At 41.2% G+C, this 16,580-nt stretch overlaps 1 protein-coding gene across 2 annotated transcripts in view; it reads right to left on the bottom strand.

The window, feature by feature from the left end:
• The window catches only part of RCAN2 (regulator of calcineurin 2), a 265,377-nt gene that overhangs the window by 92,612 nt on the left and 156,185 nt on the right, over positions 1-16,580 (bottom strand). The window contains exon 1 of one of the 2 annotated variants that reach the window (XM_010356488.2): positions 2,629-2,835. The exons of the other annotated variant lie outside the window; for it this stretch is intronic. Coding sequence (XP_010354790.1) covers positions 2,629-2,715 — 87 coding nt within the window. The 5' untranslated portion in view covers positions 2,716-2,835. Of the gene's footprint in view, positions 1-2,628; positions 2,836-16,580 lie in introns of those variants that run through there. 2 annotated transcript variants of the gene reach the window in all.

The raw sequence follows: 16,580 nt of genomic DNA, 5'->3' as shown, positions 1-16,580 counted from the left end.
AACCTTAAAGACGTTGAAGAAGGAACTCTTGGCTCCACCAGTTATTAGTAATGAACGAAGAAGACGGATACCTTTGGGGAAGCTTTGTTTGGTGCCTAGAATTTTACATTTGAACCTTTCTTCGTGATAAGACTAATGGTCAGTTTTGAAGAAGGAGCACAGGTTTTCTTAATACATAACATTTGGCCCACCTTAATTTGTTCATTTTCCCCCTTTTTAATAAGCACAAAGTAGATCTTTGTTTTTAATAATGTTACTGCCTAACATTAGATGATTAAATATCAAAAATGGAAAGCCATGTTTTCTAGGTGGCTAGAGTGTGTATATTGGGAGTGGGGTGGGAGGGAAAGCATTTTCTGTGTGCTAGACTGTCATTGTAAACTCAGCTGGATTTACGACATTCCGATAAACTGGTAAAAGTAACCTATCACTTTCAGAGAGTGCCTACAAAGATGACAATGACGATGATAGCAATAGCCAACATTTATTGAGTGCTAAATATGACTCAGGCACTGTGTTAATTATTCTACGTGTATAATTCTCTTGTCCCTAAGCTAATAAGGTAAAAATCACTACTATTTTCACATTATATGAGAAGACTAAGGCACATAAAGATTAGATACTCTAAAAAAGAGAAAAAGCCCATCATGATTCAGAGTTAATGGCAGTAAGGACATGTAGCACATATTTCTGCTGAGAGTCTTCCTCGAAAAACCCCATAAATTTATGAAGAACAGCATCAGCTATTCACCATCTAGCCCTGACTCACCTCCTTTCCCATTTCCCTCTAATCTCTCATAGAGAACCTACTGCAGTCAAAAGGATCGACTCACTAGACTGCAAAATGCTGTGCCTTCTCTCTTTCTGTATAAAATCTACTCATCTTTAAATACCATTTTTTCCATAAAACCACTCCACCCACTCACATACAAACAGCTGTAACAACTTTGTGTCCTCTTAATTCCACAAAATATTCTTTGTCTTTAAGAAACCTTGGGCAATTGGTTATTTTTATATCTATATCATAGACACATATGCTATACAAGCATATTTTAAACTTTTTCCTATATAAGCACAATGCCTGGCATGTTGCAGATCTCCAATAAATATTTTCTCACTATATTTTCTGAAACCAAAAAAGTTGAGAATATCTTATGACATTCTCAGGGCAAGTGTGTAAACAACAGATAACTGTTGAGGACAGAAGGGTCCTGTGAAGTTTTATTCTCCATAGATGGAATTATGTTCCAGTGGTTACTGGAATATGTCTCTTTATCTGGTTACCCACACTAGACTTGAAGTTGGCTTTAAACTGGAGGGGTCTGATGACTGCTCTCCCTTCTCAAGTGCTATGGAAGTATGGCTGGCAGGACTGTGGGTCACTGCATGCATGTTTCCATTCTCAATGCAATCACAGGCAGTGCCAAACCTTTATATCCTTATTTTCTGAACCTTCATATGACAGGTGGTGGACACTTCCATGGCACTGGCACAAAAATTGGTAAATACAGGGCTACATGTTTAAAATATGCAAGAACAAGAAGCCAGATTATCAAATCTATTTCAAAAGATTGTTAAAGCTGCAATCTTGAATGACATAGCCATGTGTTATGCCAAGAACACATAAATCCTCACCTGTAAAGCACCAGGGTGTCACTTGCACACCCAACAATAAAGAATTCAGGGTTTTTCTTTAAGTTAAGACTAAAGCAAGGATGGTAAATGATTATGCCATGTAATTCCCCTTTTATTCCTCCCACCACACCATGAACAACTGACCTTCTGTGTGTGTGAACTGCTTAAATAAGAAGCCTCAGCTAGTTCTTCTATTAAATATGAGAGAAAAAATAAACATTTCCATTTTACAAGCCTATAATCTTTTCATAATATAAAGCCAAATGGAAAATAAAAGAGAATGAATATCATCAGAGGACAATTACATATGACAAATCAACAACGGATGCCAGCAATCAGTGAGGATCAGCATGTATACTAAGCCTTAAGATGCAAAATATTTATGCCTAAACTTTCTTTATGAACAACTGTTCAAGGAAAATGACTTGCTTTCTTTGCGTGACAAAGAAAATATAGGCAGCTGCTCTCCAACTTTGATTTCCAGAAAGCTGGGGACTGAAACTGCCATCTGTAGAAAAGCTATTGTTTAATTTGAAGACCACATCACAGGATAGTTAAGTGACATGCCAGAAAGGGTTATTGCCCCACTGTCAGGCTGGCCTGGATGCTGGGTTTATTATGTGTGCTTTCTTCATGTAATCATTGATTCAAAATCCCTCTTGACATTGAGGGCTGGAAAATTCTCCTTATTGACAAAGATACGATATGGGAATATGAAAATGTGTCTACTCGGAAATGACTGACCAGGGATCACCTAATAAAAAAGAAAAGACGAAACATATAATGGCAGACCTTTTCACATTTAAAAATAATATGCTGGTCCCTCTTCCAACTTATTCTACTGAATGTAGCCATGCACTTACCACATGCATTTCTAGCACAGACTGTGAGCTGAAAACTATTAACCAAAGTCTTATTTCCTCATGCTAAAAAGGCTCTGCCAAGCAGCGTCAGTAACAGCAACAATGAAAAAATAAGATTGCAGGTGCATACCTTAACCTCCTGATTGGTAAAGACCTCGACATCCACCACACAGGCAACCAGAGTGGAAACATCACAGTCCATGCTAGGGGCTGGCATTCCCCCTTCTGAATTTTTAATAAAGAGTTAGGCAACCTCAGAGTTGGGAGTGAAGGGAAGAGCCTCCAGATGTATATTGCTGTGGCCAGGCCCCGGTGCTGCCTTCCTCTGGGGACGGCTGGAGGCTCGGGCTCCTGGAGCCCGCTCCCACTGCACGCAGCCCTCCGCGTCTGAGGCAGCACAGCAGAGTAACGAACGGCCCGGCTCGCTCATGGCAATGACATCACCACAAAGACTGACACAAGCTGAAGCTATTTTTTTTTCTCCAAGCCTTTTATCTCTAGGCAGTGCAGTGGAGCAAATTGAACATGATTATGTGCTAAATCTGAACTCAGACTAAATCAATTCAGGCAGTGTTAGCTAGGAACTGAGTCATAGCTGTTGTTGCAGCCGAGTGCTTATGTTTGCAAAAAGCAGGAGGGTGGGGGGAATCTGACACCAGAGTTTCTTCTTTGAGGTGGGGGAGGTGTAATTCTGCAGATGAGCCTCCTGAGGTTAAGGTTTGACAATTTTCTGCCTTCGAGATGAGCAGGAAGTTGAGGCATTTTGCAAATTGCCTGGCTTCTGTTAATTGCTCTGTGCCACTCGGAGCAGCCACACATGTTCTGGGCATCCTAATGCATCCCGGGCATGGGCTGAATAGAAATCCGTTCTTGGAGTGACTAAAGAGCTGGTCGTCTGTCATTTAGGGAGCATGCTAAGAGGAGATAATTACAGGTTTGTGGAAATTCTATTTGAAGACCGTAAGTGCAGACCAGTAACGCTAAAAGCACCCTTCCAAGCTTGGGATTTCAGGCTGTCTCCAAGGTCATTCAAACCAAAAGCAGTTCATGGAAAGGAGTTACAGCAAATGTTTCACACGGGGACAGATGGCGGGGTCTAATGGGCAAACTCACTGATATGGCTCAGAACCTGTCAGATCCCCGGGGCTTGACTTCACCTGAGACTTTGAACACATCCTTTTGCTTTCTCAGGCTCTTTTCCTGATTATAAATCCCTGATGGGCAAGGCCACAGATAATTTACCTTTATATCTCGAGCGTTTCACAGACTGCCTGGCACAAGAAAATGATACTTGTTTAATAAATCAATCAATCAAACAGGAATAGCCTCCTTTCACACGAGTGACCAAAGAAAAAATCTCCAATTGTTTTTTATTTTATCATTAGTTACACAAGTCCCAATAGATCTCACTAACATGGTAGCAGCATCTATCCTTAAGAGTTCAGCTGGATCTTCAGTGGCCACTGGAACACCCTGATTTATAACAGATTGGTAGTTTTCTAACACATGACCGGACAAAAGCCTCCCAATTTTACATGCAGATGAGAAAGGTGACATTTCAGACTGAGAGTAGAAGCTTTCTCACTTGTCCTCATTGGTCTACACTTGAGTCCAATATTCCCCTTCAACAAGGCATTTTCTATGCTAAAGATAATCAGGGTACAAATATAGATATTTAGACTGATGAAACTGTGTGTGTGTGTGTGTGTGTGTGTGTGTGTGTGTGTGTGTGTGTCTTTGTGTATTTGTTCCAATGGCATTTATTTTGCTGTCCAGGACACTGTGGGAAATATTAAATAATATATGCATATAATCCAACTAATATCGAGTAATGACTATGCAAAGCTCTGCATCTGATACTCTCAAGGATAAAATGATGGAAAAGCAAATGTCACTATCATCAATGGGCTTAAAATCCAGGGGAGGAGATAAGACATGCAGACTAACATTTCAAAAGGCAGGGATGGTGATGGCTGAAGAGGTATAGGAAGTGTTCAGTGGGAGCACTGGAGAAAGAGCAATGAATGCTGAATGCTGGATCCCATGTTAGGATGGCAGGTGAGCATCAAAGAGGGGAAGGAAATTTCTGCTCTGACCTTGAAACATGGGAAAGACACTGGCAGACAGAGAATAAGCGAGGGGAGCCCTTCAGCTAGGGAAAAACAGACTAGAAATGTCCAAAGGAAAGAATAAGGCATTGGGATGCAAAACTCGCTCAGGGTTAAATCTGGCTGGGGCCTGAAGTATACAAGGCAGTCAGAGCCAGATGATGCAAAACCTGGCCAATATGAAGTACCAGGCAGCTTTTGAAAAGGTAAATGGGGTACCTACCTGTACAAATGTAGCTAAAATGTAAAGTAATACAAAGGCAAATATGATTTTGAATATAATTGGCATCTGTTCAAGAGGCAAAACCAAGAAATGAATATTTTTTCATATGCCATGGCATATCCTAAAATTTATTTTTTACATTTCACAGCATACTGGTAAATGCTTAACAATCAGCTCTCTGAAAAGAAACATTTCGATTTTTAGCATTCGTCAATTTCTATGGCGTAAATATGCTCATCATGGCTGATTTCAGGCAGTCAGTGTGAAGTCAAACTGAATACAAAGTTGGGAAGACATGCATGTAATCTGCTCACACGGGCTGTTCCAGCACATCACTGTTTCATACTCATGAAAACGTTATGCCATATCAGTGACAGTTCATCCACAGAGGCAAAGTCCAAGTGTGCCCAGAGCCCATGAAGAAACAACAACAAAGTAGAAGCAACACATTCTAATCATTGCTGTGTTTACATAAGGGGCTATATGAATTATTTCACACTTTATGTTTAGGAAAGAGCTATAAAAGATGCACGTTGCTGTGACGTGCCCTGGCCAGAGGACATTATCCAGGAAGCAAAGCCCTACTTGAAGTTGTAAAATAGGCAGTTTTTTTTTCTGATGTATCCTCAGCTTTCCCTTTCTAATTTGATTCTCCCTGCAGATTCCTTCCTGCTATCCAAGCACCCACTAACTTTATGCTTTCCTCTTTTACAATATCTTTTCAAGGACAGCTGCCAACTCATCTGTATAAGTATTAAATGACTGATAACCCATAGTATTACCCCTCCCAGAGGAATCCATATTTTAATAGGAGACAGAGTCTTAAGTTGGGTAAACAGTGTTTTTAGGGCAGAGTTCTAGGCATCAAGAGCAGATGATTTCTGGGGCAAAGGAACTTTCCAGTAACTCTGAACTAAAATTAGTGGGTTTTAAACACCCAAAGTATTGGGTTTTTAGTAGTCAATTGTCTATACAATATGGTCATTTTCCTGTTGGCTAGAGAGCCCAAGGGGCTCCCCTGTTATAATAAGTGTCCTGTTTCTCTAGAGAGACTGTTTTTTCTTTCTTTCTTTTTTTTTTTTTTGAGATAGAGTCTCATTCTGTCACCAGGCTGGAGTGCAGTGGCGCGATCTCAGCGCACTGCAACCATCACCTCCTGGGTTCAAATGATTCTCCTGCCTCAGCCTCCCTAGTAGCTGGGACTACTGGCACAGGCCACCACGCTCAGCTAATTTTTGAACTTTTAGAAGAGACGGGGTTTCACCATGTTGGCTAGGATGGTCTCGATTTCTTGACCTCATAATCCACCTGCCCTGGCCTCCCAAAATGCTGGGATTACAGGCGTGAACCACTGTACCTGGCCGAGAATGTGTTTTTTATAGCTAGGGGCTGACTTGCAACCTTGGAAATGCCTGGAATATAGATGTACTTTGGCCAGTGGCTAAAAGGCCTTGTAAACACTAGACTCAGATTATTCTCCCACATCATCTCATATCATTCTCATGTTTCTTCACCCTTCTTGTTCCAGCCCCATTGGCCTTATTGGTGGAAAGAAAAGAAAAGAAAAGAGAAAGAAAGAAGAGAGAGAGAAAGAGAGAGAGAAGGAAAGAAAGAAAGAAAGAGAGAGAGAGAAAGAAGGAAAAAAAGGAAAAAGAGAGAAAGAGAGAAAGAAGAAAGGAAAGAAGGAAGGAAAAGGAAGAAGGAGAAAGGAACAGATGAGCAGGAAGGCAGGAAAAAAAGAAAGCAAGAAGATCGGCCTCCCTCGGCTCGGAAGGACTGCATCAAGCCGTCACTCCCCCTATAATCCAGCAGACGACTTCCTCTTCGGAACCAAGGACCCCTACCGGCCCTGAGGTCCGGCCTCCCTCCTTCCTCCCCGTCCTTCCCTCCTCCCTCCCTCCTCCCTCCTCCCTCCCTCCCGCCAGCCAAAGCCCCACTCCCGCCGCCCTCCTCCCTAAGAAAGAAAGAAAGAAAGAAAGAAAGAAAGAAATTCCAAGTTCATTCCCATCTCAGGCCCTTTGCACTTGCTATTCCCTCTCTCTGAAAATATTCAGATCTTTTCAAGGCTTGCTCCTTCGTATCATCTAGATCTCCGCTCAGATCACATCTCTTTGGAAAAATATTCGCCAATCAGCTAAAATTTAAAAAATGTGTGCACATGTATACACACACAGAGTCAATCACTATCCTGGCATCTTTATTTTAGCTTTCTTCACTGCACTTTTTACTACCTGAAATTGTTCTGTTCATCTATTTCTTTATGTGTCTACTGCTTGTCCCCACAACTAGAATTTAATCTCCATAAAAGCAGAGATTTTTGCCTATTCTGTTCCCTGCTGCATTCCCAGGGGCTAGAAGGATGCCTGAGATGTAGGAGGTACTCTAATAAACGTCTGAAGGATGAATGGATAAATACACAAATGAATCTAAAAAGGCAAGTAGAGAGGCTCAAACCAATAGAGGCGCCTCCTACAGCTAGGAGTTGCAGGGAGGTTTTTGCAGGGGGATGCAAGGGCATGGTGAGTTTGGCAATAACCTCTCATCTCTGAGAGCTGAGTCCTGGCACAGCTCTGTTCAGGAGTGTCCTTTCCAGCTGAAGTGGCCAGGAAACCTTGGGATTCATCCAAATCTCTGCTCTTGCAATGACTGATCACACTGAGGAAAGGATGCACTATGCACAGACTCCTTGGACAGAGGCCATTGCCCTCCCTTCAGTCCAGGCAATTCTCTAAAAGGATGGACAGCTGAGCTGATACACTCACCTCCACCTCAGCAGGAGAAGATGCACACCTTCCAGTCCCAGAGGAAGCTGTGGTAGCAGCAGCCAAACCTGTTTTGCTAATGAGCACAGAAGTTCCCATTACAGCTATGGGTTGTCAAAGGTTCTGCTCCTTCTATATACCCTTCTGGATCACCTGTTTTTTAAATGTTTATTATAGAGAATTTCAAATATATTCAGCAGAAGAGAGAATGTAATAATGAGCCTTCACATATCCACCACCCAGGTGCAAGAATAATTAAGACGGGGCCAATCTTGCTTCCTCTCCACTAGTCACTCTCCCAGTGTGGTCCCCAGACCAACAGCATCAACATCACTTGTGAGCTTATTAGAAAGGCAGATTCTTGGGCCCCACCCAAGACTGAATCAGACACTCAGGAGGGAAGACCAGTATCTGTATTTTAATAAGCCCTCCAGGTGATTCTGATGCAAGCTCAAGCCTGAAAACCACAGCTCCATGTCTTCACCCACTTCCATACTCACTCCAGATTATTTTGAAGCAGCTGCCTGGCATCATATCATTTCATTTATAAATATTTCAGTATATATCTCTAAAAGATAAAGGATTCCTATTTTGAAATCGCAACACATATCATCACACAATCCAAAAAGCAAGAATAATTCCTTAGTATCACCAAACGTCCTGCCAGGGTTCAAATTTCTCCAGCTGTACTACGATGACCTCTCACTTCCCATCCTTTCTCCTGCTCTCCTTAATCACATCCTGGTGTCTCTTCTCTTCCTTCTTTCCTCTTTAAGAGTTTGCTTATTTAAATTGGGATCCATATTACCGTGTCTCTCGTGTCTCTTTTAATCTAGAGTTCTCCTCCATCTCTTTTTTTAATTCCTTGCAGTTTGTTGTTGGTAGTGATGAAGCCATGTTATTTATCCTTTAGAATTTACATATAGTGAAATTTAGAAGTTCCACATAGTGTAAGTTAACAGATTTTTCTGTTGCCTGTAGGTTCTGTTGTTTAGATCCAGAGGCTTAAGGGATTCAGGTTTGGCAAGACTCCTTCCCAGATGGTGCTGTGTGTATGTCTATCAGTGGGTACATAGAGTCTGGCTGTCTCTCTTTTGTGGTATTAGTTCCTTCATGCTTAATGTCTAGGTGCATTCATTTACTAGGAGTTGCCCAATGATGATATTCCTCCTTCATTTATTCACGGAACACTTCCATTAAGAGGAACTACTTCTTATCTACTATTTAGTTACTTTGAGCCAGTTTTTGTAACAAAGGCAAAAATAAACACTTGCTTCTTTTCCTTTATTAATTAAAAAATTTCTGTGAGACATGGGGCGTCTTGCTATGTTGCCCAGGCTGGTCTCCAACTCCTGGCCTCACGTGATCCTCCTGCCTCAGCCTCCAGAGTCACTGGCATTACAGGCTTGAGACACTGCACTCAGCCTAACTAGTATTTTTTGTTTTGTTTTGTTTTCGTTTTCATGATTTACTTCCCTATTACCCTGCAAAGACCACTGAGGGATTTTTTTTTATTTTGACTTTTAAAGTATTGGGAATTCATGAATTAAACATATGTGATGGTTAAACATATTAAACATATAAAACTACAATCCATTGTAGTTTAATTTTATTAATGCTCAAATTGTCCATCTTTGGCTAGTGGGAATCTAATCAGGTTGGCTCCTGAGTCCCTTGAAAAATCTTCAAAGGCCACTTACCTTCTGGTATGACAAGATGTTCCAGGCTCATCTTGTTCATTTCCTGCCTTAGATAAGGAGTCAGGCATTTCTCCAAGGAGCCCCAGTTCCATTTGGTAAATATTTCAACATATTTTAAGATTTCAATCTGGAAGTTTAGAGGAGCTCTTTGTACTGGGTTGGGTATTCTTTATAAGCCTTTTCAGTGGACAGAGCTAGACAATACATAAACATTTTAAAGATAACATAAGCCATAAGTTCAGATTGATCATTCCATTTCAGATCCAGGACTACAGAGATTTTGTTGAAACATATCAGTCTTACACTTGTATCCCTTTCTTTCATACCAGATATCTTGGTTCTTACCAGCAACATAATCAGCTAGTTGCCTTATCCCATGCTATAGGCATGACAGCCTTGGAATCACAATATTAATGCAACCAGAAAGAGTTTAAGATTTTTTTTCTCATTCTTTTTGTCTTTAGAGTATATCCCATACAGCATGTACAAATTATGTCTTACAGTCATTTAGAACAGCACATCTATTTCACCAACTAGATACTAAGTTAGGTTCGTTTGTTTTTGATGCCTAATGATTGCTTTTCTCTTTAATTTTGTGCTATAATTATATAAAATATTTCCATGGCTCAAAAATCAAAACTACAAATCTACAAAGAAATCCAGTTTCTATCCCTGTGATCACAATATTCTTTCTTTCCCTTTCATACATCCTTATTGTTTAGCTTCTCTCATTTAAAAAAAATCTGACAAGTATATGTGTATATTATTTTCCCATCCTTTATCCCATAAATGATAGCATACTTTGCACACTTTTTTCTGTCTTGGTCTTAATCACCATAAAATGTGATGCTGGAGATCACACCATAGTAATATGTAGAAATAGGCCCTTTCCTTTTCATACCTGTATAGTATTCAACTATTTGGATTTACCAAAGTTTCTGCTATTAGTCCCCATTTGGGTTGTTTACAGCCTTTTGCTATTAAATAATGCAGCAACGCATACACTTTGAATTTTCATATTTTGTTACTGCACCTTTGGGACAGATTTTAGAGTGGAAACATTGGGTTAAAAGGCAAATATCTATATACCTTCACTAGCTGTTGCCAAATTTTCCTCCACAGGAATTGTACTATTTTTCTTCCCCACCAGCAATTTATGAGAAAGTTTGTTTCTCCACAGTGTGTGTTTCAGAATGCATTCGACATTTACCCATCTGGTGGGTAAGATGTGGTTATCTCAGTGAAGCTTTGATTTGCATTTCTCTTTCTATAGGCGCACATGTTTCTACAAGTGAACTCAGCCAGCATTACTCAAATCAATGCCTTCTTACCTTCTCTCCAGCTAATTCAGATTCTGATTCTGACACTAGCAATCAAAATATCCTAAATACACAGTAGAGATCTCATTGAGTTTTCTACTTTACATTACTCTTATTATGAGCAAGGTGTTAAGGTTTGTTCCTATGGTTAGGAGTCGCCTGTGTTTCTTCCATTATGATACTTCACTTGAGTCTGTCCATCACATGCAAAAACACATTCTCACCTCAGGGCCTTTGTGTTTGGCCATCCCTCTGTCTAGAACACTATTCCCTTCATTGTGGCAGGGTTCACCCTTCCACAGCATTCATGTCTCTGCAATGTGCCTCCTCAAAAGGCCTGTCCTGATCAGCCTATCTAAGTAGCATTCCTTTCACTATCTCCTTAGCCTGCATTATTTTTCTTCCAAGCACTTACCACTAATGGATACTGTATATTTATTTGCATAGTTATCTCCCTCCATGGAAAGCCAGCTTCGTGAGAAGCGGGCTCCTCGACCTTGCCCACAGCTATATCTCCAAGTGCCCCCAAACAACAAGGCCTGCTATGCAGTGAGAGCTCAGTGAGTGTGTTGGATGAATGAATACATGAATGAATGAACGGAATTATTTTGCTTGGAAAGTCAGTGGAGAACAGACATTGTCACACAGACAAGAAATAAATCTATAACCTAGGTCCCTATAAAGGAGAGTGAACCTAAGAAGGGAGGCTGAGGCAAATGAAGATGACTCAGGTTGCTGGACAATGGGGATGGTGAGGTGTGGGCAGGAGAGGTCCATGAGAATTCAGAGGGACACTGAAAAAGGAGGAAGAGGGGCACAAAGTGCAATCCCCATTCTCCCCATTGTGCAGAAGGTCCATGCTAAGTGGCAGCTGCAATGCCCTCAGGCTGACTCAGAGACAGTGCTCATTCCACCACTGCCCAGTTAGCACCTTACTGCTGCTGAGGCCCCACAGATACCGTACAGCTAATCCCTGAGTGGCACTCCTAAGAAGCCACTGTCTTTTCTTCTTTGCCGTACCTTCCTCCCCAGGTCCAAGAGTCTTATCCCTGCCTTAATTCATTATTTAGGAAGACATATTTTCCCCTTTCCATCCTCAATATCAGAACCAGGCACATTCATTCTGGGCAGTACCATGATTAAGAAGCTGACACACTTGAAAAATTACAGGGATGAAAATAAAGAGGGTGTTTGCTCAGCATCCCTGTCTTCTGGGCATTGCATTCTCTGGAAACTTCTCCTTCTCCTCCCATATTGGATGTATCTGAAGGAGGCCCTTACCAGGCCAGTCAGACTTCTCATGAGGATTTTCCAAATCCAAACTGGGTGGAGAGCACCAGCCCCCTGTGGTGTCAGAAAGCTTGGGACCGCTGCTGCTATGTTTTTCACTTGTGCCTTTGAATTAAGACAAATTCATCAGAAACAGAAAGAAGAAATGGAGAAAGGAAATCAAATTCTGGAAGCATCGGAATCCTCATTTTCAGTCACTTTGGAGGCCCAGTGATGCCCTGTCCTGCCATGGGTCTCATTATTCAACTCTTCCTTTGGTTATTTTAATATGCTAACATTATCCCAGTCAATGCCTCTCTTTTTTCTCAACCTAATTCAAGTATTGTTTCTGTCACTAACAACTAAAAGAGTCCTGTCCGATACACACAAACACAGACAAACCTAGATTAAATAACCAAGGACAATAAAGTGGGAGTCAATCATGGAGAACTAGATATTCAGGTCTTCAAATGACTCCACGGAAAGGATGCTCCTCTTTCTCCCAAACAGTCTTGAGTTGAGGGGGCAGGCATCATCCTAAACCTCCCTCTTGAGGTCCAAGCAGGAGTCCCAGCATGGATTTCTACAAAAACAACCTTGGCAGGGATCTTTTTATCTCCACTCCCTTTATCTTATTAATCTCCCTTTCAGGATATAGTGCTATCTAACTCGTTTTTGGGTCACCTGCTTAGAAAATCTGCATTTTGGTGTGAAACCTACCTCTGTTTAGAATGTCATATTTATTAATTTATGGTATCTTAGTTGAAATTTGGAACTTATCATCCTATCATACTATCATTTCCTTAGGGCTAACTTTGTGAAGGAACTCTGTAGATATTCATAGGCATTAATGTATTTAAACTTCACCATAGTCCCCATTTAGAGATGACATAATTTATCCAAGGATAACTAGCTGGACAGTGGGTGAGCTAGATTATAGCTAAATGGCTTGCCTTCAAAGTGTGAACTCTTAACTTCTCAACATTTCTGCTATACAAACTTCAACATTCTAGAGGAGGGAAGATGAACACATCTGCATTTTGGAAAGAATTACAGTGGTGATATGAAGACTGGCTTGGAAAGCAGCAAAAGTAGGAGGGAAAGAAATAGGCATCTCAAAGTAACTTTAGAAGAACAGAAATCAACTTGGCTGAATTTCTTGGTTGAAATCTATAAGTAGCAATGAGCACTGCTGGAGACATTGTAGAAATGTAAGAGAACTCAGTGACTAGACTGGATGGGGTGGTTTTTAGAGACAGAGAGGCGGGTGCTAAAAGGTCAAGGTTTCATAGTCTTACCTCCAAGCGGAAGATGGTGCCAGGGACAATGGCAAGTTCCTTAAAGAGATGAAAGATCTCATCCACTGAAAAAAAATCAAGAAAGGCTTCAAGGAAAGAGAAGGGCATGTGATGTGGATGCTGGACAGAGCTAAGGTGAATTGAAGCCTTGTGGGCAAGGATAGGCCTGTGTTTAAAGACCAGTGAACAGCCCATTTAATCGGAATGGAAAGCCTGAGCAGGGCATGGTGCATTATAAGAAGATAGGAAAGGAGGGTCATGGCCACATATCTGAGGACTTTGAGTGTCAGGATTAAGAGTGGGTATATTTCATCCAGTAAGATATGTGGATCTATCAAAAGTTCATGAAAAGAGTGGTGAAAGAGGTTAAACTGAAGTGGGGAAGGATTGTAAATGTTGGTGATTCCAAAACTCTTGCCAGAGGCAACGGGGGTTGGATTATGGAGATGCAATAGTGATATAAGAAAGGGAATGGATATGAGAAATGCCACGGAGATAAAGGGTTTAGAGTTTAACAATTAATTGGCTGTCATGGTAATGATCTGGGGATGGGGAATAAAGTGAGGAGAGAAACAGATTGGAGGTACCAAAAAAAAAAAAAAAAAAAAAAGCGCAGGGAGAAGTGTTCAAAGGAGATTCTAAGGTTCTCAACCTGGGTAGATCGTGGTAACTGTCACTGAAATAGCTTAGTTATACAGGTGACAAGAGTACATTTGTGACATAGATCCATGACAATGAGATACACATACACATTTGCTCATTTCAATCTTTAGCTAATATCATTAATCTCTATGTTAACAGAAAAGAAAAAAAAAAGAAGGGGAAGGATAAAAAATGAGATTACTTCTTACAATGGTAAGAGATACTTGTTTTTATTGGCACTAATTAAGGAAGAGTATTATTGCAGTACGGTTACAGTTCTGAGTAGTCAAAACTCTAGAAGCAGATTCCTTTTCACTGCTTTTCTTCTCATGCTAAAACCTACAGCACGAGAAAAGCAACACAGAAATCTGTGAACTGTGGTCCTTCTATGCAGCTATTTTTACTCTTTCAAAAATACCTAGACTTTAGTTTGAGGTGTAAACATGTGAAAGTATTTGATGAGCCTTACTCTTTATTTGAATTTAAAGGATTTTAAAGTACAAAAATACTTCTAGAAAAGCAAATGCACCATATTTGGATCTGAACATCTAATCTTCTCACCAAACCTGATCCTCTTTCTGTATTTCCTGTTTAATTGTGACACCACCTTCCCCCTACTCACCTTGCATCGTAACTTTAGTCATCTTTGATTTCTTCCATTGGCAGTCCATAGCTTGACTGGGGTTCAGGGCTGGTTAAGCCAGAGGCTCAGTGAAGTTATCACAAGGTCCTGTCTCTCTAGCTCTGTCTTCTGAAGGTCAGTGTTATTCTAAAGCTGATTCCCAGGACAACTGCCAGTAGTTCCCTCTGCCTTTATTTTATTCCACAACAGGGACACTTGGGTCACCTGTTCACTTCTGAACATGACTGTGGCTGGGCTAGGGAATGTGCTGATTTAACATTCTGGTGAAAAAGCCAACTTAGACTCACCCCTAGAGTGAGGAGTGCTCTCAGTTTTCCCTGAAGTGCGGGTTGCATGGGAATGGAAGGATATGCAAGTAAAAAATCTACGTTAGGAGTCGAGGGATGCTGGGCAGGCACCCACCAGTGTCACCACTGTTTCAATTCCTATACCTGACAGAGCACTTGGATGCAAATGATAGGAGATATCTTTGGCTAAGTAGCAGAAAAATAATATATAGGGGATTAGCAGGTCACTCCTACAGAGTTAACAAGAATCTTGAGAAACAGCTTCAGAAACTAGGTAGAAACCAAGAAGGTCTAAGATGCAGAAGACCAGAGCCAAAATGATACTGAAACCAGTGTAGCTAGGATACCACCACTGGAACCCTCCAAATGTTGTCCTCATCACTGCTCCTCTGCTGCTGTAAGTGATCACTAACTGTCCCTGTGACTTTGTGTCATATCCTCTAGAGTCAAAGTTCGGGTGCGGTGTCTCATCGGTCAAGCCTGAGTCATGTACCCCAACCCCAACTGCCAGGAAGCCTGGCTAAATAATTTTAATCTTCATGGCCTCTTTGTGGCATGTAATTACCCCACCATAGGCAATGGGGAGTGAATTTCCCCAGTATAGAAAGTGCATTAGAATGCTGGGCAACTCAAAAATAACAAAGGTCTGTTATTAGCCTCATATTCACTCTGCTTCCCTGCCGATCCCACCTTCTTATTCAGTACCACCAGATTTGGCTTTGTGTGAACTAGTTCTGTGAATCATACCACTCCCCTGGTTCAAATACCTTCACTGCTTTTCCATTGCTGTTAGGCCAGGCACAGTGACTCACGCCTATAATGCCAGCACTTTGGGAGGCCAAGGCGGGTGGATCACTCGAGGCCAGGAGTTCGAGGCCATTTCCAGCCAACATGGTGAAGCCCGATCTCTACTAAAAATACAAAAATGTAGCCGGGTATGGTGGTGCATGCCTGTAATACCAGCTACTCAGGAAGCTGAGGCAGGAGAATTGCTTGAACCCAGGAGGTGGAGGTTGCCAAGCTCGTGCCACTGGACTCCAGCCTGGGCGACAAAGCGAGACTCTGTCTCAAAAAAAAGAAAAAAAAAAAAAAAAGAATTAAAGAGGGTTTCTTCACATGATGGTATCAACCCACTATCAGTTCATCCATCCATCCATCCACCACCCACCCATCCCATCCGATGACTACTTATTGAATATACTATGTTCGCAGTATCAACCTAGGCATGGGCCATAGAAAGATGACAAGTCACTATTCCTTTAAAGAGGTCTTGGTAGAAAGACACGAAAAAATATAATATGATATGATGTGGTATTATGTAATATACTATAAATTATATCATCATAAATGATATGAATACAAAATGCAGTAGGAGCACAGGAGAAGTATTAAGTTCGGTGCGGGAAGGAGAGTTAGAGAAGATTTCTGTAAGGAAACCACATTTTGCTGAATTTTGAGAGGCAAGTGGTTTTTTAGTTTTCTAAATGGGCAGACAAGCACAGAGTGACTTTTATATGTAAGCTGGGCCATAGAATGAGGTGTCAAAGTGTGAGAAACTGTGAGTAGCCCGATATTGTTGGGTTGCCCAATGTGGAATTAGGGATCGGGGTGGGAAGCTATGGGGAAGCAGCTAAAGTATTAGACAGTGGCTTGACCTGAAGAGCTTTGTGAGTTATGGGTAGGATTTTAAATTTTCTTCCTAATGGAAGAGAGAACCAGTAAAAGCTATGACAGCAGCCTCTTGACCATCTCTGCATTCAATTTCACCCCTTTTAAATCCATTCTGCAAATAATCTGTGGCCTGAGGGATCTTTGTACTAAGTAAATATCA

Source organism: Rhinopithecus roxellana, chromosome 4 (assembly GCF_007565055.1).
Source record: "Rhinopithecus roxellana isolate Shanxi Qingling chromosome 4, ASM756505v1, whole genome shotgun sequence".
In the NCBI taxonomy this organism is placed as follows: Eukaryota; Metazoa; Chordata; class Mammalia; order Primates; family Cercopithecidae; genus Rhinopithecus; species Rhinopithecus roxellana.
The sequence above is the reverse complement of the archived record's forward strand: the minus strand, read 5'-3'. Positions and strand labels throughout refer to the sequence as shown.